The sequence below is a fragment of the Lepidochelys kempii genome, chromosome 1 (genome assembly GCF_965140265.1).
Source record: "Lepidochelys kempii isolate rLepKem1 chromosome 1, rLepKem1.hap2, whole genome shotgun sequence".
NCBI classification, from domain to species: domain Eukaryota; kingdom Metazoa; phylum Chordata; order Testudines; family Cheloniidae; genus Lepidochelys; species Lepidochelys kempii.
Window position 1 is genome coordinate 295,692,105 of NC_133256.1, and position 27,389 is coordinate 295,719,493.

At 41.3% G+C, this 27,389-nt stretch overlaps 1 protein-coding gene across 1 annotated transcript in view; it reads left to right on the top strand.

The window, feature by feature from the left end:
- The window catches only part of ADAMTS20 (ADAM metallopeptidase with thrombospondin type 1 motif 20), a 169,174-nt gene that overhangs the window by 22,809 nt on the left and 118,976 nt on the right, over positions 1 to 27,389 (top strand). The window contains exons 3-4 of the mRNA XM_073331555.1: positions 12,158 to 12,323; positions 23,602 to 23,864. Coding sequence (XP_073187656.1) covers positions 12,158 to 12,323; positions 23,602 to 23,864 — 429 coding nt within the window. The remainder of the gene's footprint in view (positions 1 to 12,157; positions 12,324 to 23,601; positions 23,865 to 27,389) is intronic.

Below are 27,389 nucleotides of genomic sequence, written 5' to 3' on the forward strand. Positions count from 1 at the left end.
CAGCATGGCTTTGGCTTTCTGCCCTGGGCCTCAATGAGTATAATGCAAGCCCGGCTTGGAGGACCCCCTGAAACCTGCTCACAGCCCCCCACTGGGCCTCAGACCCCTGTTTGAGAACTGCTGGTCTAAATAATGTCCCCACTTGCAACTAACGAAACCCAGACTTCTGTCTTAGTTAGGGATTTGAACTGTACTGGTGGCTTCAAATCCGAGACTTTTTTCCACTCCAATAACTCTTGTCAAGCTTTCTTTGGTTACGTCTCCACTATGAGCTAGGGGTGTGATTCCCAGCTTGCATCCACATCCTGGTGCTAGTTTGATGAGAGCTAGCACAAAGATAAATAGTGTGCCTGTGGTACCATTGGCTGCAGAAGCACAGCTTAGCTGTGCCGAGTACATACCTACAGGGTTCAGGTGGGTTTGTACTCTGCATGGCTAAGCTCTGCTGCGCTGCCCGTGCAACATAGCTACACTAAAATCTTATATTTGCCTTACTCACACTAGCTTGGTGAGGGCTTCGTGTATATGAGCTTGAAATCAAACTCCTACCACGTAGTGTAGATGTAGCCTAAGACCTGAGTTTGAGAGATTAACTTCCCACCCATTAACTTGACACTATGCACACATTTGCTTTTCTGTCCCCTAAAGCTGGGATTTTGACTTTGCTATGTAAACAGCACGCTATGAATTTCTTTCATTGACATTTGGATATTCTGGGATCTGCTTGGGCATTAAATGACAAATGCAGGTTCTTTCTGTTAAACTAGAAGAGTGTTTTTATTCTTGCCCATTCTCTTTTGTGATTCTCATGCATGATATTGAGGTTTTGTTTAACCTGGACTCTGGAGAGGTTCTATTGACTCCTCCTGGGCTCATAGAAGTAATCTTCGGCTCATATCCCTCTTTTTTTTTTTTTTTTTTCTTGAGTAATCCTTTTGGCAAGACATCTAGACAGGTAGTGGTGTTTGCTTCTTCATATGTAATAGGGGTCACAATTACTGTCTTTTCGAAATTCCTGCAACTAACATACTTCTCTCTTTCTTAAAGCCTTGTCTTCCTTTCTCCTCAGACCACAAGCTCTGGCACGTTACAAAATACTGGGCCTTAACTCACGATTGTCACAGCCTTTACTAAAATACATTTTTCAGTATGTTTGCTATGTTGTTGAATGTTAACTTTAATTATTTCACAAGACTTTTATACTGCAGATTACTTTCCCAGCAAAGGTTAGAGGTAATTTCAATCCATGCTGTTGCTTATGTCACCTATGGTTTATTTTCCAGATTTAATGGGAAATATAAGAGTCCTATTAAATGGAGAAAATATCTGTCAAAGGGAAAAATAGCAGATGACATCCAACATTCTTTCAATTTTAACTTATTTGGGTCATTGAAACATCTTTTGAATGTAGAAAAAGGAACTATTTTATGAAATCAAACTCAAATGTATCAAAGAGATGTAACCACACTGGCCACTCAAATATGAACTTTGTTTTATTTAACTAGAGAACTTTGTAATTTACATAATTAACATTTGGTAATAAAAATATTGATCATTCTGATTCCTGGTGTGCTTCCTCTCCACATTTCATTTATGGCATAATTGTAATAGTCCATAGTTCCATATTCCCCTGCAGTTAAAAATTCAGATTCTAATCTTTTCAAGTGGTGTACATCATTTGTTTTCAAGACAACAGTGATTAAATTTGGTTAGAAATTAAACGGGGAATAGAGGCAATTTGGTAATGGGAATGAAGTGATGAAATGGTCTGATATTCAGAGCAAATATACAAAGCAGAAATTTCTAACTTTCCAATGGTTTAATTGCAAGTATTCTGGCCATGATGGTTTGTGAGATGTATCTTAAAAAGCTCCCTGAGCAGGGACCATTCCAATTTTGTTCCAAATATTATTATTTAATATTTATGTTATAGTAGATCTTATAGGCCTCAGCCACGTCCAGACAACACTGTAACAGGCACTATATAAACATATAGTAAATGACAGTCACTGTCCCAAAGATGTTGCAGTCTAAAAGAAAAGACATAACAGGTGAATTAGACAAACATATAGGCAGCTGAGAGGGGAGTGAAGATGGGGTAGGTAACAACAAAAATTGGATATTTCATCACAGATTAACTGTAGATACAATTCTTAACCTACCAGTGGTAGTAGTCACTACTTGTCTCCTTTCTATCCTTTACCAGTTGGTAGTTTTCTGTGTGTGTTACAGCAGAATAGAGTTTTAAGGAGAGATTGAACGAAGGATAAAATGGTGACTTTATGGATTTTGACTGAGAGTTTTTCCCATATATTAGATATGTTGTATTGGAGAAAGCCTGAAGGTGTTTATGGGAAAAAAGCAGACAAGAAGAATGGAATTCAGGTAGTCACGGTAGTGGGCATCAAGGTCGATCTTGAATGTATTGTGTGGCAAGAAGCAGCAAGATTTAGTTGTTGTCTGGATGTGTGGGTCAAAAGAGAAGGCCAAATCAAAGATGAAGATGAAATGAGATTATGGGTCTGAGCAACTTGGAGGATTGTGGTGTTGTCCACTTTTTGATAATAGAGACAGTAGAAGTGAGGTCTTTGGTGGAGAGATCAGGAGCTCAGTTTTGCCCATGTTAAATTTTAGTCGAGAGCTGGTCATCACATTGAAATGTCAGAAAGACAAGCTGAGGTTTTCTTATGAATAGAGGAAGACAGATCTGGAGCAGAGAGGAAGGTTTGTGAGTCTACAGCATAAAGCTGATAGCTAAAGTAACGTTTACAGAGAAGATCACTCAGAGACAGGATGGAATGTTTTAAATCTAGGCAAGTTAAATTATTTATTTAAATCACTCGATTTTTTTAAACAAAATAATTGATTTAAATTAGACTGAGGATTTGTAAAACTGATTTGAAAACACGTGCTATTGTAACTGTAAATTGATATATATAATGACCTAAATTATAAATGTTGCTGTTTGTTGGTTTGTTTTTAAACTCCACTAGGGGTAAGGTATCTTATTTGAAATTTACAAAACTGGCAGACAAAATCCTTAATATTGAAAATGAAGGCCCTGATGATACAAAAATTTTACGTTAGTTGTATAACATTACCCACACCACTTGTCTCATTGACTTCAGTGGAACTACTTAAACCAAAAGTTAAGCATATACATAAGGGTTTGCAGAATCAGGAGCTAAACATTTTTATGTATTTTTATTATTGATAAAATCTGCTAATTCAAAACAAAATAGCTTCAGTGTTAACAATGGAATGCTATTTTGATTTTAAATACATTAATAAAGTTATTGTGAACTTTGCTATACACAAGCCAAAATTTTTAAAAATATAAGCCTAATATTAGGTTCCTCAGGGGAGCCCATATATATAACAGGTTTCAGAGTAGCAGCTGTGTTAGTCTGTATTCGCAAAAAGGAGTACTTGTGGCACCTTAGAGACTAACAAATTTATTTGAGCATAAGCTTTCGTGAGCTATAGTCTCTAAGGTGCCACAAGTACTCCCTTTCTTTTTGCATATATATAATATGCACCTAAGAATGGAATTTTCAAAATTGTTTAAGTGACTTAAGAACACACTTCCTATTGATTTCAAAAAGCAAACTCTGATGGAGGAATATAGCCTGGTCCAGGCCTTTCAGTTTTCTTGACTTTTGGCAGTTCAATATATTGCAAGATGTTGGTTACAAATATATCACAAGCTACCTTAGAGACTAACTAGTTTATTTGAGCATAAGCTTTCAATGCTTATGCTCAAATAAATTGGTTAGTCTCTAAGGTGCCACTAGTACTCCTTTTCTTTTTGCGAATACAGACTAACACGGCTGCTACTCTAAAACCTATCACAAGCTGTTTGCTTATCAACTGAATTCTGTGTTTGAGTTTGTGTTCTCACTGTAAGATATTAAGGAGGCACATGACTGGGCTTATCTTTTTGGTATAGACAAGCATTTTAAGTGTGAAACTTCTTAGTAGAAAACATTTCTATGTAAAATCTTAAATTCTATTCTCAACTGGAAAACTAATTAAAGAAACAAGTACAAATTATCCACTCTGGTAATTTGAAACTATAAAATGGAAAGAAAGAAAAATAGTAGCAACATGTAAATAAAAAATCTAGTTTAAATTTAAAATGTTGATTTTTATAATGATTTTTGTTTTCCCTGCCCAGAGATAAGGTGTAGAGTGTAAAGAGAAGGGGGCCACAGAATGAATTAATGTATAAATAAAAACTGTACACACTGCATAAAGTCAATCTTACCCCATTCTTAGGGTTGACTGTATTGGTAATTCAAATAATGAAATAATCTAAATCTTAACAAAAGCTTTCTTCCTTAAGTCTGAGTGACAGGACCTCCCTCTCTCTGCCCCTAGGACTTTTGGACCAGAAGGTCATATCCACTCAAGGCTGTCTCTGACAGGCTGTAGAACTTCTGGTTGCCGGGAATCCCAGCTTCTGAGCTGCCCCCCCCCCTTCCCTCAAAAACCACACAGCACAAAAGTAATGAGTGTGGGAAAGTTGAGCTGAGCGTATGCTGTGCCACAGAGACCTGAAGGCTGTTTGTGTGCCCAGGCATTGCCAAGAATTTAGATCTATCTGACACCAAGAAAGTCCTACCTCTGCAGAGTGAGGCATGAGAGGAGGCAGTGGTGGGGAAATGGATGTATCAATTATGGGGGGTGTTTTGTCTCTTGCTGTTTACACAGCATGCATAATATGAAAGCGTCAAACAGACACAGTGGACTCATGTAACTGTGTTTACTTACATCACATTCAAGGCCTAGTTACATGTGGTGACATAGGGTAGGATCTACACTCCAATTAAAAACCTGCAGCTGACCTGTGCCGGCTGACTTGGGCTCGCAGGGATCGGGCTAAGGGGCAGTTTAATTGCAGTATAGATGTCACTTCATATGATTAAAAAATATGACCATGTGTAGATCATTGTTGCTACCACTATTCTAGAATTGCAACAAATCTTGTACAAAGTATGCTATGTAAGGTGTCAATGGAAAAGTTATGATTTGCTGAATGATTATCCTGTTTGTATGCAAGTATCATTTTTGTATCTGAAGTTATGAATATTGACTATATACCTGTATTTCAAATGTGTTCGCTCCTGTGGTCACACTCACAAGGCAGCTTACTTCTAGTCTGGCCAGCATATTGTGAAGGGACTATTCAAGTTGAATTGCCCATCAAAGAACACGTAACTCACAATGGACTATATGTAAGCGGGAATAGTCCCGCTGTTGTGAGGAACTGTCCTGGCTTCTGTACTACCCTGGTGAAGTGGGCTAGCGAAAGGATCTGAGTCCTCGCTCCCACTTCCTTTACCCAGTGGCCTCCCTGCCCTTGAGGACTCCCCTTCCATTTTCCTGTCTGGCAGAGTCCTCGTAACCCCAACAAGGCTGGGCCCAGGATTCCTGGGGGTCTTGACCCCCAACCCTGCTGTGGTGACCTAGGACAGGGGCTAGGGTGTTCCCACTCGAGGGTACTCTCTCTGCACTGGGCACTTCTCTGACCCACTGACCATTATATACAATTTAAAGCAAATGCAAGTTATTTAATCAACAATTAATTTTAAAAAGAATAAGGAAAAATGAGAAAGGTTAAAGGAAACATCAACCCGCTCTGTGGCAGGGAACATCACAAACAGTGTCTCTGGAATGTCAGGGCAGTTCACAGTCTGTTCCTTGTAAGTCCCAGGCCTTCTTCTCAGGCCCTGACTGTGCTGCAGGGATGCTGTGGGTTGGACACTAGCTCTGGTGGTGGCCACACGCTCTCAGGCTCTAAGTGGTAGGACCCTTCTTCCCAGTGTCGCCCCAGCCCTGTCGGGGTTATGATCCAAGCCTAACCTGCAGAGCCCCTTGGCTGAGGTGTCTCCCTGTGCTGGGCCTGCTGTCCAGGGTCCCCCTTGGTCTCCCCAGCTGCTCACCGCACCCAGCTCCGGACTGCTCCAGCCCCAGCTCCACCACTCTGTCTCTGCACTGCTGCTGCTGCTCTGCCTCCAGCTCCCTGAGCTGCTTCTTTGGCCCCTCTGCCTCCGGTTGCTGCAGCTCCGCTCCCAGGACAGGTCTGCTCTGCAGGCTGCTTCTGTGACTCTGCTCCCAGCACTGACCTGCTTCGTGGGCTGCTTTTCTGGCCCCTCTGCCTCCGGTTGCTGCAGCTCCGCTCCCAGGACAGGTCTGCTCTGCAGGCTGCTTCTGTGACTCTGCTCCCAGCACTGACCTGCTTCGTGGGCTGCTTTTCTGGCCCCTCTGGCTCTGGTTGCTGCAGCTCTCCTCCCAGGGCAAGTCTGCTCTCTCCGGGCTGTGCCTCTGGCTTTGGGGCTGCAGCTCTGCTCCCAGGACAGGGTCTGCTCTCTCTGGGCTGCTTTTCTGGTCCCTCTGGATCTGGATCTGGCACAGCTCTGCTCTCCAGCTTAGCTTGGGCCCCTGCTTTCTCCTTAGCTCAGCCCCACTCTGTCTGACTCAGACAAACCCCGCTCACACGGAGGACGGGACCTCCCTGGCCTCCTGACTCCCTGATTAGCCTGCTGGCCCTGTCATTCAGGCGGACCTGGAGCAGTGGCCTCTCCCCATTGTTCCTGGGGGCTGTCAGTCTCAGGGTCCTGATTCCCCATCGACCCTTCCCCCTTTTAGTACTGGGAACTAGCAACTAAAACATCCCCCACTGAATGTTAGTAAGGGGGCAACAGTCACCTTACATATAGAAGAGGCGTATACCTACCTGATGAACCTTCCTGTGAATGTTCTAGCTAGAATATGGGCAATGCCCTCTGCTATGACTTTTTTCAAAGCATGCAAGGGCATGTGATGAGACCATGTGGTTCTAAACTCCATGTTGTTACCTGTATTTTTCTACAAGCTGTGCTGAGGGCTTTGTTTGGAACAATGGGTTTCCCTCCACATTGGCAGAAGCTATAAAAGGCCCTGGAAACATCTCCATTTTGCCTCTTTCCTGCTCTGATCTCTGGATTATGGACTTATACTAATGGGAGCATTCTAGCCAAGGGACCGAGGACTTTCCAATTATTTGGGAGCAATCAGAAACGTAACCAATTAGCAGTTTATGCCATCACTACTTTGTCTGATCCGAGAATTTTGCTATTATTGTATGTATTTGATTCGTTTAACCAATTCTAACTCTCATCTCTTTCTTTTTATAAATAAACCTTTAGATATTAGATATTAAAGGATTGGCAATAGTGTGATTATTGGGTAAGATCTGAGTTATATATTGACCTGGGTATGTGGCTGGTCCTTTGGGATCTGGAGAACCTTTTGTTTGATGAAATTGGTTTTAAATAACCATTAATCATTAAATCTGGTGTCTGGGTGTTGAATCGAGGACTGGAATACCTAAGCAGGCTGCATTTCTGATTTGTTCTGTTTCACCACACTGGCTAGCAAGTTTACTTTTGTCCTGAATTTGGTATTCTCAGTTGTCTGTCTGCCTCAGTGGGTCACAATAGACATTTGGGCTTGCACTGGTGCCCATGCTCAAGGGTCCTGTGAAGTGGAAAGGCCCCAGAGCTCAGGCTTCAGCCTGAGCCTGAACATCTACACCGCAATTAAACTGTCCTGCAGCCTGAGCCCTGTGAGCCTGAGTCAGCTGGCATGGGCCAGCCGTGGGTGTTTAACAGCAGTGTAGACATAACCATAAAATATGCTACTACTCTGACAGATTACTAGACATAGTATGTTGATCACCACTAGAGGGCTCACCTACTATTCGAAAGGATACTACCCAATTCCTGTTCACCTGTTCTTCCCAACAAATAGGTGTAACTTTCAGGAGGGTCACAAAAGGCAATCGGGAACTGTAACGTGTTGAAATTTTTATTATAATATAAAGCAAAGAAAATCTTACTCCTTGCATATCGTTACCCTTCAAGGCCAAGTATTCTCTGTCAACCTCTCTAAACATACTCAAAAATAACTCACATTGGCTTATCATTATTATCACTGATACATACTCTGTAGAACCTCAAAGATATGAACACCAGAGTTACGGACTGACTGGTCAACTGGACACCATGTGAAACCGGAAGTAACCAATCATACAGCAACAGAGACCAAAAAAAAAAAAAAAAGCAAATACTGTACTGTGACTGTATTGCATCTAAAAGTAGGCACATCTGGGCTGCCTGTTTCCATTCCCACCCCCACCCCCACATGTGGGGCAGCCACTTACAGCTTGGCGGTGAAGATGTTGGGGCTGCTAGCCCAAGGCAGCTGGAGCCAGCAGAGCAGGAGCAGCGCCGGGGTCTGCACTGCTTTCACCCTGCGGGGAGGGGGATTGTTTTTACCTGCCCTTCCTCCGGCTGGGAGGGGGATGCGCTGTTTACACAGACGGGAGAGGGACAAGCTTGCAAACTCAGTGCGACCCAGGGAAAGAAGCTACCTGCAAGGAAACTGCCCTTGTTGAGGGAGCTCAGCTGCTGCTGAAGCCTGGCCTGGAGTGTCAGCTGATGGGAGCCTGAACTGTGTTTTGTTCAGAGCAGAGGTTGGCAACCTTTCAGAAGTGGTGTGCTGAGTCTTCATTTATTCACTCTAATTTAAGGTTTTGAGTGCCAGTAGAACATTTTAATGTTTTTAGAAGGTCTCTTTCTATAAGTCTATAATACATAACTAAACTATTGTTGTATGTAAAGTAAATAAGGTTTTTACAATATTTAAGAAGCTTCATTTAAAATTAAATTAAAATGCAGAGCCCCCCGGACCGGTGGCCAGGACCCGGGCAGTGTGAGTGCCACTGAAAATCAGCTTGTGTGCTGCCTTCGGCACGCGTGCCATAGGTTGCCTACCCCTGGTTCAGAGTTAGGGACACCCTCCATACCCAAGGTATCAGTAACTCTGAGGTTCTACTGTATTACAGAAGAGTAAAAAAGTAAGGGGGGGGGGGGGTTAATGAAAATGTTTGACTGTGAAAAAGGGGTTTCCAACCTTAAAATTTTGAGGACAAATTGCTGTACGCTACCAGAAGCAGTAGTGGTAGGATCTAGAGGGGGAAGTCAGTGTCCTTGTCTTCCTGACTATCAGTTATTTTCACTGCTGCCACCTACAGGGTGTTTACCCAGGCCCCTCTCTTCTATTGCTTCATACTGCTCCTATATAGGGGCTTTCTTCTATGGTCCCCACCTTTTAGCTGCCTTTGCGAAGCTCTGATTGGAGCTTTCCTGTGGACCTCCTTTCCAAGCCATTCTAGGCTCTCTGAGAGAGGCTTTCTCTGGGGCCTCGTTCCTGGCTGTTGCTGCTGTTGCTGACTGGGACCTCTTAGCTGTTACGTGCTGCCCTCTCTTGCGTTTCCTCTGAGGTGTTCTTCTCCTGCCTGCTTTTTCTGTCCTGTCCTATGGATTATGCAGAGAGTCCCTGAATGCTGGTGCTTCATGCTGTCTAGTGCTTCCATTTCTTGTTCTTGAACCTGTCTTCCCTCTCAACCAGCCAATCCCTTGTTCCTGTCTTCTGTCAACACCTACCCAGTCTGGCCTGTGACTCCATGGTAAGGTGTTCTAGTGCTTTAGGAGTTCATGCTTGTTACTGCATTGGTGAAATCTGATTATAGAACATACAACTAGTTTGAGGTTATTGCCCTGCTTTTGGAGGGTCTGTCCTGAGATTGGCACTCATGGTCATGAGCCACTCCAGACAGCATGATATTTGGTGTAATCTTGGCAGGATTCACATGCGACAGATCAATCGGATTAATAGATCATAATCCAGCATAGATTTTAAAGGGTCCATTGAATCTCTCCACCAGACCATTTGTCTCTGGGTGACAGGGGACAGCTTTTGTTTCAACCCACACAACTCCCATAACTCACTGAAAAGCTGAGACATAAAATTTGACTTCATGTAAGATAAAATCTCTTTAGGGAAACCCACTCTGCAAAAAATAGTGAAAAGGACTTTTGTCACAGAATCAGTCTCTGTTTATTAGAGCTACTGCTTCAGGATATCAAATGCCAAAATCCACTACCACAAGGATATATTTCTTCCCCCTTTGGGTAAAACATGGCTTAGGGGCCATAGTGTCCACTGTTATCCTATAAAATACCTTTTGTATCACAGGCAAGGGATGTAGGAGAACTTTCTGAGGCCCTGCTGGTCTTTTCCTTTTGGCATAATTCACAAGACCTGCAATAATTTTTCACATCATTCTATATCCCTGGCCAATAGAAATTTTTCTTTAATCCCTCATAGGTTCTCTATGCCCACAAGTGACTAGCAAAAGGCCAATCATATGCTAGCAACATTGATTCTCCACAATGCTGGGCAGGCACAAACAACTGCTTGTGGTGTTTTCCAGGACTCTCTGTCCCAAAGGACTAGTCACTTATCCCAAGTCATTTCTACTCAGATCTCAAACCAAAGGCAACTCCTGTTGCCAATCCTGTAATAAATTAACTAGAGATTTATTAACTAAGAAAAGAAATGTTATTTACTAGGTTAAAGCAGAAAACATTCACACCGGATTTAGTCTCAAATTTAAGAAGGCGATATACACTTCTATAATAAACTGCTCTTTAGGGATGACCCATGCCAAGCAACATGGGGATCTCTTACTTATGTTTAGGAATCTCTGCCCCTCAGAGTCCAGAGAGCATAAAGAGATGGAGTTTCTCCTTGTCAGTGATTTTTATCCCCTTCAACTCAGAATCCAAGTTGATGGGATGAGTTCATGCGTAGCTCTCCCCTTCCTGGAGGGAACTTGGAATGCATTCAACAAGGTTTCTGTCCTTGGATGCTACACAATGCCTCATTTGTCTTCAGTGGGACATCCTGTATGCAGGACAAGTACTTTACCTTATTTAATGCTTTTCCTCTGCCATACAGAAGTTGGTTTCTGCCCCTCCCACACCCGGAAACAGACTAATTTCTTCTGCTGCAGTGGAGATGGAGGGTCCTTCCCCTCCCCCCTGAGCAGTTTCTGGCTCTTTATCATTTCTCATTGGGATCCCAGCACAATATTTGTTTTAACTACAGGTTACAACATGAACAGGCTTAGTCATATGCAAAATATCATTGCCTACCAGCATTTCCGTGGATATACTGTGTAGCACCCTCATTTTCAGGTCATGCTCTAAACCTTCTGAATTCCAAATGAACCTTAGCCAAAGGCATAAGAATATAGTGTTTCCCCACTGCCAGAAGCTCTACCTTCGGGTGTATACCTTCCTTATGTGCATGTACTTTTATAAAATAAAGGTTTCAGAGTAGCAACCGTGTTAGTCTGTATTCGCAAAAAGAAAAGGAGTACTTGTGGCACGTTAGAGACTAACAAAGTAATTTGAGCATAAGCTTTCGTGAGCTACAGCTCACTTCATCGGATGCAAGCTGTAGCTCATGAAAGCTTATGCTCAAATCAATTTGTTAGTCTCTAAGGTGCCACAAGTACTCCTTTTCTTTTTATAAAATAAAATAACCAACAAGTTACAGTTATAATTATAAGAAGGGTAGAAAAGGAAAGATGCTGTATAGGGTGTCTCAGTTGAAGGGTCTGCAGGGGACTTTTTTTTTTTTTTTGCTTTTGTGCAAATGATTCCCCTATATGCTCAGTCACTTTTCTCTGTTGTTTGTGTGGTTCTTTCATTCAGCAAAAGGACAGAAAACCATTATAAGAAAATGTATTAAAACCTTATTTTAAATAAATTTTGAAGTAGATTAGTTTTCAAGAAAAGAGTTGCTTTACTGTACCGTAAAATTGAAATTTTAAGAGAAAATCGTTATATCTGCAAAAAACAATGGGCAACAGCTCAACACAGAAATTGACATGCTGATAAAACCCTGTAGTTAAGATTGCCCTGCTCCCCAAATCTGAGCTGACCTTGGAGCAGAAAATTCCAAACTTCAGCCCCAGTCTGGAAGTCAGTGGGACTTTGAGTGGGCTCAAGGGTCTGCATATGTGAAAGTACTTGCAAGATTGGGGCCATAGAGAATGAGGGTGGTGGTATAGATTTGTGTATAATACACAATTTTAAAAAAACCCAGAAACTTCAATGACAGCATAATAGAGCATATAGTACATTTTCATTTGTAGTTAATTTTGAGTACTTCATACAAATTTTACTGCACACATAAAATCACTGGTGTAAAATATAATTTTCAGAGGAAAATACATTGACGGCCTCTGTCTTATTTTCAGATGGGCACCTTTAAAGCACATGATGGTGAATATTTTTTAGAACCTTTGATGAAGGCAGATGGAGATGAACATGAAGATGATCATAACAAACCACATCTTATATACAGACATGAAGATTTAAAAAATGACATTTATCAGAAATCCCATAAACCTTGTGAAGTTTCAGGTATAGTTACACTTTAAATTCTGATGTCTATGTCTGTTCATTATGGTTTTTAGTGTTTTAACAAATTGTATGTTTAAAAAATGTTTTTCCATCGTGGTATTAATGACTATCGCTGTCACTGAGGCCTTAGAATGTATTTTATTTGTTTCACATAGACCTAACAAACATTGGTGAAAAACAAATGTCCCACTTTAAATGTAAGAATAAATTAGCTTGCAAAAATATACATCAGTCTTTCAAACACTTATGCACATGTTTTATTTTTCACAATGATTGTTCCATAGATTAAATTTTTCAGCATCAGGAACATATTTTCAATTTTTGTGTAGATTCACAAAATAAATGAAATTTATTGCAAATAAATCTAAAAAGTAATACATTAAATCTTCCTGTCCTATAATATACTGTATTATCTAATATTTACCATTAGCGTAAGTACTGTTGTTCTAACTATATGCATTTTTAAAATATTGTATATTCATATTACATATCCATATTGTATTAGTATATTAACATTGAGAAACAGAAAAAGGGGTACCCGAGGAACATAGGATTAGTATATGTCACAACATATTGGCAGTAATTTTCAAAGCTTCACAGTTTAGGAGATGATTCACTTGCATATGAAAGGAAAAAAGCACTACTAATAGCATAAGGGCAAATAATGGATGTAGCACAGTGCTTTAAAACATCTATATTTTCATAAAATTGTAAGACTAGAAGGGACCTCGAGAGGTCTTCTAGTCCAGGCCCATGCAATCAAGGCAGGACTAAGTATTATCTAGACCAGTGCTACTCAAAGTGGCGGTCTGCGGACCGGTGCCGGTCCGTCAGCCATTGGCAGCCGGTCTGCGCGCACATTGGAAAAAAAAATTGCTGGTCCCCCACATCACACAGCTTGAGAAGCACTGATCTAGACCATCCTTGACAGGTGTTTGTCTAACCTGCTCTTAAAAATCTCCAATGATAGAGATTCCACAATCTCCCTAGGCAGTTTATTCCAGTGCTTAACCACCCTTACAATTAGGAAGTTTTTCATAAAGTCCAACCTAGCCCACTCTTGCTGCATTTTAAGCCCATTGCTTCTTGTCCTGTCCTCAGAGATGAAAGACAATTTCTTTCCCTCTTCCTTGCAACAATCTTTTATGTACTTGAAAACTGCTATCATGTCCCCTGCAGTCCTCTCTTCTCCAGACTAAACAAACCTATTTTTTCAATCTTCTGTCATAGATCATATTTTCTAGACCTTTAATTATTTTTGTTGCTCTTCTATGGACTTGCTCCAGTTTGCCCACATCTTCTCTGAAATGTGGTGCCCAGAACTGGACACAATACTGCAGCTGAGGCCTAATCAGCATGGAGTAGAGCAGAGGAATTACTTCTTGAGTCTTGCTTACAACATTCCTGCTAATACATCCCAGAATATTTGATTTTTTTTTTTTGCAATAGTGTTACACTGTTGACTCATATTTAGCTTGTGATCCACTATGAACCCCCTGCCTTTCTGCAGTATGCCTTCCTAGGCAGGAATTTTCTATTTTGTATGTGTGGCTCTGATTGTTCTTTCCTAAGTGAAGTACTTTGCATTTGTCTTTATTGAATTTCATCCTGTTTCCTTCAGACCATTTCTCCAGTTTGTCCAGATCATTTTGAATTTTAATCCTATCCTCCAAAGCACTTGCAACCCTTAATAAGCTTGATATTGTCCACAAACTTTATAAGTGTACTCTCTATGCCATAATATAAATTATTGATGAAGGTATTGAACAGAATCAGACCAGAACTGATCCCTGCGGGACCCCACTTGATATGCCCTTCCAGCTTGACAGTGAGCCACTGATAACTACTCTCTAGGAATGCTTTTCCCACCAGTTATGCACCCACCTTATAGTACCCCACCTACGTTGTATTTCCCTAGTTTGTTTATGAGAAGGTCATGCAAAACAGTATCAAAACCCTTACTTTTAGTAAAGCCAAGATATACCACATCTACTGCTTCCCCTCTACCCTGTCAAAGAAAGCTATTACGTTGGTTTGACACTATTTGTTCTTGACAAATCCATGCTGACTGTTACTTATCACTAGGGCCCTACCAAAATCATGGTCCATTTCAGTCAGTTTCACAGTCATCGGATTTTAAAAATTGTTAATTTCATGATTTCAGCTATTTAAATCTGAAATTTCACGGTGTTGTAATTGTAGGGATCCTGACCCAAAAAGGAGATGTGTGTGTGTGGGCGGGAGGGGAATTGGGGGTGGGTGGGTGGGTTTGCAAGGTTATTGTAGGGTAGGCTGCAGTACTGCTACCCTTACTTCTGCACTGCTGCTGCCAGCGGTTCTGCCTTCAGAGCTGGGCAGCTGGAGAGCAGTGGCTGCTGGCTGGGAGCCCAGCTCTGAAGGCAGCGCAGAAGTAAGGGTGGCAGTACCACAACCCCCCTAAAATAACCTTGCAACCCCCCTGTAACTCCCTTTTGGGTCAGGACCCCCAATTTGAGAAATGCTGGTTTCCCCTGTGAAATCTGTATAGTATAGGATAAAAGCACACAAAAGACCAGATTTCACAAGGAAGACCAGATTTCATGGTCTGTGATGCATTTTTCATGGCCGTGAATTTAGCAGGGCCCTACTTATCTTATCATCTTCTAGGTGCCTGCAAATTGATTGCTTAAGTATTTGCTCCATTATCTTTCTGGGTACTGAAGTTAAGCTGACTGGTCTGTAATTCCGCGTTGTGCTTTTGTAGTATAGTGTACATTTTTCTACACTTGTGTGTGTAGACATGCATGCATCTTAATGGTTTATTGAAGACTGCAACGTGAGGAAACAGGGGGAAAAAGACATCTGCAGCTACCTTCAAAGTTCCACATCTAGACCAAGGAGTGGGTTTAGAAATAATTTATTTGAGATTCTAGGTGTCAACTTTAGTTCCAAACAGTAGGATATCAACTTACTATTATAAGAGTGCCATTTTAGAAGTATTCCTCATTGTGTCTAAGTGTTTTAAACCTATTGACATAATAGATGCCTTTCTTGTGCTTTTAATATGAGCATAAGGGCTTTGTTTATGTGACTTCAAAGAAAGCACAAATGTGTGCAGCTTCATAGTAGAAAACTGGAGAAAGTAGGTTATGATGTTTGGTTTGACCTGGCATTGAGAAGCATCCTGTTTAATGAATTCTTTAGTTTTGATGAGATTGAAACCAATGTGTGCTCATTCTGCATGTACATGCAACGCTGAAAATTCACAATTACCATCTTTTCTCAGGAGGATAGTGGTCAAAAGAAAGTCAGACTGTACCCTTTCCTCTTAAGGAATATATAATTAAATATTTGAAAATATCAATGCCCTGAAAATGTGTAGTGGTGTGGTTTTAGTAGTTTGTGCTTGTGATTTTAATCTTTGAAATCTCTTATCACATACTAGTAGCTGAAAGCCCATCCTGTCACCTGGCTTTAATTAGTAAGACCAGCTGTTTGTAAAAACAATAACAATCCTAAAATGGCTCAGAACTTAAAAATTGGACAGTAACAGACCACAGATATTGCTGTTGTGTGGGTGGTTGTGTTGATTTATGTTTGGGGTTGTGTTGGGAGACTTGTGCTGATGGTGAATGGGATGTGTACTGCAGTAAGGAGCTATGTGTGGGGTTATTGTGTGTGCTGGTTGTGTTGTGTGTGGGTTGTGTTGTTCTGGGAAAGTTGTGTGGATTTTTAGGAGTGGCAAATGAGGGGGGTGTGCTGCGGTGAGGAGCTATGTGTGTTTGGGGTTATTGTGTGTAGTGGTTGGGTGATTGTGTTGATTTAAGTCTAGGGGTGTTGTGTTGGGAGGGATGTGTGGGCGGCAGTTGGGCGCATAGGTGTGGCAGTTGAGCCAAGTAATCCACCGTCTATGCAGTTTCCCTTCATACAGTCAATGAAATTGTAAATAGATTAGCTGTGGAGGAAGGGTGGTGATTAGTTGAGTTACCTCTAATCTGACAGTGATCCAGGACTCTTGGCATGACATAGATACATGCCTTACTATAACTGTACACCTCACCGGTATAATTCATAAAGTCAAAATGGCTGAGAACTTAAAAATTGTACGGTAACAGACCGCAAAACTGAGTAATGATTCAAGTTGGTTATACTCTGAACAAAAAGAGCTCTGTCATGCTTGTAGCTGCTTCCATCACCTCACGCTGACTCAGAAGACATTTTAGGCTTCAGAGTGACACAGTAACATTCCTAGAATCTTGTTAGGTGGATTTTAAACTTGGAAGCAGTAAGTATAAGATAAAAATTCTGTGGACTCATAGATTTTAAGGGCACAAATGGACCATTATGATCATACAGTTTAATCTTGTGCATTACAAATGGCATATAAATTATATTTCTATATATGTATTTTGTTGAAGGTTACTTTAAAAACATGGTGATATCCATTGATTGGTATTGTCTATCAGGTAGTTTGTACTTTATTTGAAAATCATGGAAATATCAGTCATCAGATTATTCCTTGTATTAAAAAAAAAAAGCAAGAGTTTCAGTCAAATTCATGTAAATATTACACCGCCAGTTATAATTTTTGAGTTCTGATCTGACATTGTCTTTTATATTTCTGTTCAATGTCTGCTCTTGCACTAGGTTTGTATAAGGCCCCATTCTTGGTTAGTTTTAGGAACTACTGTAATAAACAAAATTAATAATAATTGCACTTTTTAAAAAAACTACACATTATCCTTTATCCAAATCATGGTCACTGCCATTTCACTGGTGTGTCAGATTTTGCAGTTTTTCTAATCAAATCCAAAAGAAAACTCATTTCATTCTCTACCCTTTCCATCATATCCACAAAATGAAAGATTCTGGGAAACTAGCTTTGTAAAGGTAATTGTGAGAGTGCGCTGGGAATCAACAGCTGAGCCAGCACTCTAGTCACTTAAACACCAATTAAGTCCCCCCAGGATGGACCTGATGGGGGCCTAATTAGTGGGTTAGAATGGGCTGGGCGAGGATTAACGATCAAATTGGCCCATCAACACAGAAGGAATAAGAAGGCACAGGAAGCAAGTGTAGGGGAGAGAGAGGGAGGCTAGCAGGGTCAGAACCAGGAACATTCTCTGGGTTGTGAGCTCTTCCATTTCCTCAGCAGAGAAGAGAGGTGAAACTGTTGTTAATGTATGGTGTATGGATCAGTAAGGTAGTGGAAAGAGCCAATGTAGATAAACTGAAGTGGGGTGTTTAATGGCTGAAGCTCTCTGGCTGTGTAGACAGACAGAGCAGAATATAGGAGCAGACTAGTTCACTGTCACACTAATTATTTCACCTAAATCAGAGATTCTACAAGGCCTAAAACTATTGAGTTAAATCGGTATAAATTTGTGCATAACCAAATTAAGCTACTTTTAAACCAACCTAAGAATATCTATTCACAAACTTGCACCCAGTTTACTAAATCAGTTCAGAAATACTCCTTTAGTGAAACTGCCAGAAGTTTGCTTAGAGAGCAAGGGCTAAGTCTCCTTTTGTTAATTCAATATTGTCACAGTTCAGGCCAACTGTTCCGGTATTCCTCCTCTGTGGCCCACCAAGGGCACCCACTGAGGCTTCTGGATCACAAGCAGCTATCTCTCTTGGGTGGAGACATGCGTCTCTCCCCCTCCTGACTGGGTTTTTTTCCCCAGGCTGTACTATTCCCTGCCTACAGTGTGAATTCTCCAGCAGGTCAGACTACTTAAGCAGGCCTGTTTTGCTTTTCTCCTCAGAGGCTATAAACAGAGTAATTGCCCACAGTTTTAAGTTACAGTGCAGTTTTTTCTAAGCAAGAGCATTTATTCTTAAGGTAAAAGTATTACAGAGAAAATGTATTAAAAAGCACAAAAGAACCCCCATCTCCATAAGGGCTTTGGTTGATGTCAGTCCTTCCCACCTCATCTAAGGATTGGACAGAAGGTTCTGTTTGCTGGATCAGAAAAAAATCCCTGAGTCAGTTTAAACTCAGGCTATTTATCCAAAAATTTGTTTTTGTCTGTTGGCCTCTTGAAAATCCAATCTGAACTAGTACAGGCAAGCCTCCTCAGGAGGTGGTACCACTCTGTAGATATTACAATCTGAGTGAATTTGCCTAATCACCCCCCACTGTTTTTAGTTCTTGGAGGACTGTGGTTACCTTCTCCCATGGAATTACATAAAATTCCTGGCCTGAAATGATGCATAAACTTAATACAGTAAGATCTCTAAAAGAGATTGCAGGAAACTCCCATATCTGTCACAAATATATCCACTATTTTTCTTGAATTGTAATTCGGTAGCATTGTATGACATAGCACTACTGAACAATTCCTTGATAGTGAATGGTTATGAATTAACATGAGCATAAATGAGATCACAATCTGATTTTTTTCATGAACATTTATAAATGTGCAGCTGTGAACAAGTATCCCACATCATAACTGCGTCTCCAGTTTAAAATAAAGTTTTTCAAAGCATTCATACTCCAAAACTTAAATTTGCCCTAGATTTTCAAAGATTAAACACATAGGCATGGTAAGCCTCTCAAGATACGTCTACACTGCAACAAAACCCTCATGGAAATAAGTCTCAGAGCCCAGGTCAACTACCTTGGGCTCATGGGGCCTGTGCTATAGGGCTAAAAATAGTAGTGTAGACATTCCTGCTGGGTTGGCACCCAGGCTCTGAAACCTGGTGAGGGTCTTAGAGCCCAGACTTCAGCCCAAGCAGAAATGTCTGCACTGCTATTTATAGCCTGTCATTTGACCCGGGCTCTGAGACTCTCTACTGCTTTTTGCAGTGTAGACATATCTTCACAGATCAGATCCATCGACATATTAAATTGATAATTGTAAGTTTTCTGAAAGCTGCCAGATTCTAATTTTAATAGGTCTTTGTTGATATTGTTCATTGTATCCCAATCCCCATCCTCTTGTAAGCTCTTCCTGGTTCTGAAGGCGGACAACATATGGCAACACATAGTGGAGATACAGTGACCTCCTGAAGGCACATTACTGGACGTTGTCCAGTGACTTGTATGCCAATTCAATTACATACTATTTGTGGAGTACTCCTCCACCAGCTTGCTTTCCCTGGAGTGTAATGCTCTCAAAAATGATACCTTTGTTTTCACAATCAAGTGAATTATGATACTAAAACCCAGTTAAGCCCCCTTACATGTAGTCATGTGGCTGTGCATGGGAAATTGTATGGTAATTTTTCTTTTAACTGTGGGCATAAATTATAGTTCAGTGCTTTTAAAAATATTAGGAGTAATGTTATGCATTTGTAGCCATATTCGGTCACCCTTACTCTCACTGAGCACTTACGCCTTACATATTTGCACTGATATCAAAGTGCATGGTAGTACCTCATGGAATATGGAACTACTCATTGTGAGTAAGGGTAGGAGAATGTGACCCTTTATGATTGGATCGTCACAGAATAATTAGCATTTCCATTTTTTAAATATCAGATAACAAATCAGCTCTACTGAAAACCTTTGCTGTATTTGCTGTACTTGTTCAGACAGAGTTGTGCTAAAAAATAAAGGATCAGATTCATTTACTAGTGAAAAGTAGCAGAACCATAACATAAGAACAGCCCTACTGGGTCAGACCAAAGGTCCATCCAGCCCAGTATCCTGTCTGCCGACAGTGGCCATTGCTAGGTGCCCCAGAAGGAGTGAACCTAACAGGCAAAGATCAAGTGATCTCTCTCCTGCCACCCATCTCCACCCTCTGACAAACAGAGGCTAGGGACACCATTCCTTGCCTGTCCTGGCTAATAGCCATTTACAAGTAGATTCACAGCTTTTGTATTCTGTAGAAGATGCCTTCAGAAAATTGCTGTTGGGTGCCTCTCCTCATTTACATTGATTGCCTCTCCTCATTTACATTGATTTTATATCCGAATAACTCCACTGACTTCAACAGAGTTAATCCACTGTTAGCCTCTGACAGGCAAATCAGACTTTGGATTATTTATTTTGTTTGGCTTGCTTTAGACACCCAGAGTGGGAGTCACAAGGGGAACTAGGAGTCTTGGTGCCACTTAAGCACCTAAATCCAGCACTTAGGCCTTACTGGCATTTTAAAAACCCCTGTTCAGGTGCCTCCTAATTATGCAGGGGCCTGAAGTCCCGAGGTACTTAAGGTTCTGCTGCTGAGCATGCGCAAAGTTGCCTCAGTCCTGACAGCGCACAGCGGCTCAGCACCTCACTCACTGATAATTCTGAGTAGGATTCAAAACATAGGCGTTTTCCACCTATATTGCATTTGGGGCCTGATCCGGTAGATGTTCTCAAAGCACATCTAAACCAACACGAAACAGCTGGAGGACAGAAAGGAGGAAGAGTAGCAGCAGCTCCTCCCTTATGACTCAGCAATTAGGGCACTCACCCAGGATGTGCGAGACCAAGTTCAATTCCTGCCTCTGCCTAATGTGAGATGGGATTTGAACTTTTGTCTCCCACTTCCCAGGAGAATACCCTAACTACCAGGCTATGGGGATATTCTGTAGCAGGGCTCCCTGTCTCTTCTGTTGGAACTGTTCCACTGTGTATAAATACATAGATATTAAGGTCAGAAGGGACCATTATGATCATCTAGTCTGACCTCCTGTACAATGCAGGCCACAGAATCTCACCCACCCACTCCTGCAATAAACGTCTCACCTATGTCTGAGCTTACTGAAGTCCTCAAATCATGGTTTAAAGACCTGAAGGAGCAGAGAATCCTCCAGCAAGTGACCCGTGCCCCATGCTACAGAGGAAGGTGAAAAACCTCCAAGGCCTCTTCCAATCTGCCCTGAAGTAAAATTCCTTCCCGACCCCAAATATGGCGATCAGCTGAACCCTGAGCATATGGGTAAGATTCACCAGCCAGATACCCAGGAAAGAATTTTCTGTAGTAACTCAGATCCCACCCCATCTAACATCCCATCACAGGCCATTGGGCCTATTTATCATGAATATTTAAAGATCAATTAATTGCCAAAATCTTGTTATCGTATCATACCATCTCCTCCATAAACTTATCGAGTTTAATCCTAAAGCCAGATAGGTCATTTGCCAGATAGTTCATATACATTGGGCTAGAGCAGTAACAAGAATGACACCAGCCCAGGCATAGGTGCTGAGTCTCTTTGAAGGCAAGGCTTAGGCCAAGTTCCTCTCTTTGGTATTTCCTTCTAGCTAGCTTAGGCAGCTCCTTGGTCAGTGTGCTGGCTTTTGTGAATCCCATTCTCTGGGGCCTAACTCTCCCCAGGTATTGTATAGGGAGTCTGGGTGTCTTAGGGTATGTCTGAACTTCAAGCTGGGGGTGTAATCCCGTTTGAGGAGATATACCTGCCCTAGTGCTGATCAAGCTAGTGTGCTAAAAATAGTGGGTAGCCCTGGCAATACAAGTGATGGAAGGGGCTAGGTGCCCTGAGCATGTACCCATAGGAGACTCTTGGGACATAGTCAGGGTGGCATGCCCCTCCTGGAGCTTGTGCCTCTAAGACTGTGCTCTATCAGAGCTAGCACAGGTATGTCTCCTCAAATTGGAACTAGGGGTTTTGGGTGCACAAAGAATTCAAGCCCTTAATTAATTAAATACAAAAAATTATGTTTAAATGAGAGTAAGGACATAAAAGTGTAAACAAAACAAAATCCCTGTAATGACCTGAATTAAGTCTTCAGTGTCAGCCTTGTTTATAAACTTCCTGGCTTTTGTTGGTTTGTGTCACAATTTTACTATTTAAATGTAATTTTTTGTATTTAATGTCCCTGTTTTATTTTAAAGAAAAACAATTTCAACCCTTTCATGGAAGATTATAAAACATACATTATTTACCTGAAGAGACCAGAACTGGTACCTTTCCAGTCTTTCAGGTAAACACAAACTTAAGCAACATTATTGCTAATGTATTCTACATTTTTATTTGTCTAAAGTTGTGTTATTTATTTGATTGTACAGAACAGTTTCTTCTGAGTTGTTTGAGTATTTGGTAAACATTGATTGTAAATGTTTTAAATGTGTATGTTTTTTGCTCACTAGATGATAATGCCCTTTATTATCATGAAAATACACTGCTCATTTTGACATTTAATAAAGCTTATGAAATATATGTGAAAAGCAGCACCTGTGCATGCATAAGACTTTTCTATGCTTAACGTATCAATTACTGTAGTGGTAACTTTTTGTTTTGTGCTATAGTATCAAAATCATTCAGATCATATTATGGGCTAAAGAACATTGGGGGTGGGGTGGGGGAAGGGAGAAATTGGTGCCAAAGGCAAGTCAGAAGGAATCCTGGCTGTGGCTAGCTATGTGCTGCAGTGGCATTACAGTTCCATCACCCTCTGGAAGTATAGATCATGAGTTCCTCCTCCCTGTGCTGGCTCAGCTTAGTTGGCTGAGGGGGGCAGAAAGGGAAGGGCAATGGCCCCAACTTCATTCTGTCTTTCCTACCTCCCTTGATGAGACTAGTGGTGTTGGAGCAGGCCTTGTGATTGAGGAGCACAAACGGGGAGACTCCACAACTTGGCCCTTGATTATGTATTCCTTTGTCCTCTCTTTCTTCCTCCTCTGTGTGTCAAATTCTTGCTTCTTTGACTCCTACACATACATTTAATGCAATTAATCTGTGTCCTTGCAGAACCCCTTTGAACATGTGCAGTCACAGTCTGGGCAGAAACAGCAATTGGGTATAGCAGTTCTGAGATCTTTCTTTTATGTGTTATTTGTCCATGTTTCCTGTAAGCCTTGATGGTGAGTGTAGCTATTACAATGAGTTGTTGTCTCGTCTACAACTGCATTGTATCAGATTTCACCCTTTAAACTGAGGTTCACGCAGGTGGACATCATACTGCTCTTGTCCTTCCAGCTTGTCAGTTTGAATTTTAAAATGATTTGCATTCTAAAAGGTATGTAATACGTCTCTTTCCCCTGTTTGGGACAAGGACAATGTTTTTGCTCTGTGTTTGTACAGCACCTAGCACAATAGGGTCCTGGTCCACATTGACTAGGGCACTTAGGCACTATGGTAATACAAATATCATTTCTTACAATGACACCATATATGGGACAACTGTACACTGTATAATAGTGTACTGTAAATATCCAATTTGATATTCCTGTTTCAGGCTTCCCTATCTAATGTTTTGTAATTACACTGATTAATTTTGGAAGCAGATTGTAAATATTACAGCTTTTGCACTTTATTTTGTGCAATCTTTCTCCTTACTCTCTTTAAGTTTAGAAACTGCATGCTATAGTAACTGGGTTTTTTTATCTTACAGAAAAAGAGATGAAGAAAATCACTTTACCTTTTCCAGACTATGGCAGTTTAAATGAAGACCTAAATATTTTACAAAAGGCCACAGTTTTAGAGTATGCTTCTAAAAATCTATCAATAGAGGATGATAGAAGCAATCCACATTCCCGGAAAAAACGTTTTCTTTCCTATCCAAGATATGTAGAGGTGATGGTTACAGCTGATACCAAAATGGTTCGCCACCATGGACGGAGCTTGCAGCACTATATATTAACACTTATGTCAATAGTAAGTAAACCTAAGTGATGTTGCCAATAGTAAGTGAATTTATTACTGTTCTGGTATTTTCCCTTTAAATTTTACACCCTTTAAATCTACTGGAGCATCTGCGTCCAGTCAGATGGAATTCTGTATTGAAACAAGGAACTTCTGTAAACATAGAAGATCGGGGCCAGAACCTTAGCTGGTAGCTCTGTTGACTTCAGTGCGGTAAGGTGCTACTTACCATAACTGAATGTGGTAAAATCTAGCCCTTGATCTGAAAAAACATTAAAAGAATTAGTAATAGGTAATAATTCACTGTAATATTTAAGTAAAATGAATAAATGTACACAGCAGTGCTGTTTTTGAAAACATATTAAGAACATGTAGCTGTTGTGAAACAAAATGCCCAGGTTATTTTATATTGGTGCTTGTAGCATTTTCAAAATAATAATCAGATTCTCAGATGGCTTCAGGTAATTGAACTACTTCAATTGTAAACTGTTTGTGTCAGGGACTGTGATTTTCATTCTGTGTTTGTACAGCACCTAGCACAATAGAGTCCTGGTTCATGTTGAATAAGGTTCTGAGGCACTATGGTAATAAACAACAGTAATAATAATTAATAATAGTAATACATAATTAACACCAGCTGAGGATCTGGAGGGAAGAGAAGACTGAAATGCTAGAGCAGCTTAGGGATAGTGTCTCTGTATCTGCTCATCATCACAAAAGGGATGAGGAGGGGGTGGAGGTTTGGTTCTGGTCCTGCTCCTCCTCTCCTGCACACTGACTCTCTGGTCAGCTGCAGACAGAAGCACATACTGCTACTTTTGAAGGAATGGTGCAGTGGTTGCACACCCTAGAACTCTGAGATCTGAGAGACATTGAATTCCTCCTACAGCCTACTCTAGTATGTCCCTTAATGAAAGAATTTGGTCCTTAGCATACTCAACCCATTTGCACTGAAGGAAAACCAACTGGTGCTGAGCATTCAGATTGGACAAAAAGAGATCTGTGAGCGACATCAGTAATATAAAGGTAACTTTATATTGACCTGGGGCAGATATACATTGAGATCAGAGGTATGTTCCAGCAACATAACAGGGTGTCAGATAAGACTTAAACAAAAATAGGCAAATGTTCAAAATAAAATACTGTACACCAGATCCGCAGCTGGCATAAATTGGCAAAGCTCCATTCCAGTCCCAAGAAGGAAGCAAGTCAGACCACGGGCTTTCTTCAGTTAGTGTCCTTCTGCACAGTCAGCCTCCGAGCTGCCAAGACAGAGAGGTTCCTCCGACAACAACCCTCCACCTCTTCCTTTGTTGCTGCAAAGTCTGCATCCTCTACTAGGAAGCAGGTGTCAAGAGCCTGACAACTTATCAAGGTTCACTTCCTTTGACCCCCCTTCATCAACTAACTCTTACTTTGTGGAAGCCTAGACTCAGATGACCTTGGGCCACTGGGTCCTCGAAATTGTTAACGAAGGCTGTTTTAAGGAAAGAAGGGATTCAGTTCTGTCCATGCCTAGATGACTAGTTCATCTGAGGAAGATCACCTCAATAGGTCACCAAATAACATTAAAGGTACTCGCCACTCTGAACCTCAAAGTCAATCGAGAAAAATCCACACTTTCTCTGACTCAAACAGAGAGTTCATAGGAGCTGTGTTAGATTCCAGGTCAGTGAGAGCCTACCTTTGTCAAGATGGAACCTCCTCAACCAACTTCAAACTCAATCAAGGACATCAGTGAGAATATGCCTCAGGCTCGTGAACGTATGGCCTCATGCACCTATGTGATACAGTTTGCCAGACTTCACCTGTGCACCAGACGGGGTGGTTGAAATCAGTGTATCTACACAGCAGTCATCACATGGACATAATGGACACAATCCGACACCACAACTAGGCTTTATGTCAACAGACGGAGGAACCAGGTCATCTCCACTCTGCCAGAAAGCCATTTGGCTTAGATTTGTGCATTCATCACTGGATCATGCCACTGGCCTTGCATCTTCCATGTATACAGGACTCACTAGTAGATCACCACAACAGACATTTCAGACAACCATGAGTGGTTGCTCAAGGACCCAGTGCTGAAGATCATCATTTGCAAATGGGGATAGCCATCAATGGAATTATTTCTCACAGACCAGAACAATTATGCCAAGTTTTCTGATCTAGATGGTGCTCCAGTTCAGGCTCCCTGAAGTTGTCTTTTTCATCTCCTCAATATTGGGACTGAGGTCTGATAATACTGAGGATCTTGAGACAAGAGGCAGAGATGATGATCATGGTGGTCCCGGTCTGGGACCCAGGCAGTTCTGGTATTCAGATCTAGTGAACCTCTCAGTGCAGCCTCTGATCACTTTACCTCCTTTGCCTGATACAATCTCACAGAACAATGGTAAGATCCTACATCTAGACTCATCATTGTTACATCTGACAGCCTGGCTGCTGACTGGATGACATCCACCAAAAGAAGCTGTTCAGCTGAAGTTCAGAACATTCTGTTTCAAAATGGGAAATCCTCAACTAGACAGATTTATAAAGCTAAGTGAGTAAGGTTTTTATTTGGATGTCTCAGCACCAGCTGTCTCCCTTGACAACATCTATTGATACTGGGCTATTCACTAGTCCTGCAACAATTTGGGCTTTCTATTAGTTCCAAAGGGAACTAGCAGCAATAGCTGCACATTACCCTCTTATCCAGGAGCACACTGTATTTTCTCACTCTACAGTGACTGGATTTCTTAAGGGCCTCAGTCATGTTTTTTCTGCAGTTCAGCAGCTCCCTCCCTCTTGGGACCTCTATGGTATGAACAGGATTCATGGGTCTCCCCTTTGAACCCTTAATAACATCTTCACTTTACTACCTATCAGTGAAGACTGCCTTTTTAGTAGCCATCACATCAGCTCAAAGGTGGGGAGGGGAAAGATTCACCCCCATATTATGAATCTCCCTTATACAGTATTTCAGAAGGCTAGAGTTACTCTCAGGCCTCACCTCAAGTTCCTGCCAAAAGTAGTTTGAGTTCCATAAGAACCAATTTATTCATCTCCCAGTTTTCTTCCCCAAGTCTCACCCAATCCCAGCGGAAGCTAAACTTCATACACTTGATGTGGTAAGGGCATTGTCATACTGTCTTACCAAGACAAAATTATTTAGAAACATACCTAGACTGGCACAGATTCTCAGAGGTATCTAGATTTTTAACTTCCATTGATTTCACTGGAAGTTAGGAGCCTAAATGCCTTTGAAGATCTGGGTCTTTGTGGCCTTTGCTGATAGGGTTAAGTATCAGGCAGTATCTTCACAGAAATCTATCAAAATGGGTGTCCAGCTACATAAGAACATGTTATGAGCTGCCCAAGTTGGATCCACTGGAACACATTATATCTCATTCCACTGGAGGTCAGGCAACCTCTGTATATTTGAAGAATGCCTCTATTCCTGAGACTTGTAAGGCAAATACATTACGCTTGGTCCTCACATTTACGAGACCCTAATCTTTTGGTCAAAGCTTCCAAATAGGATGCCCATGTTGG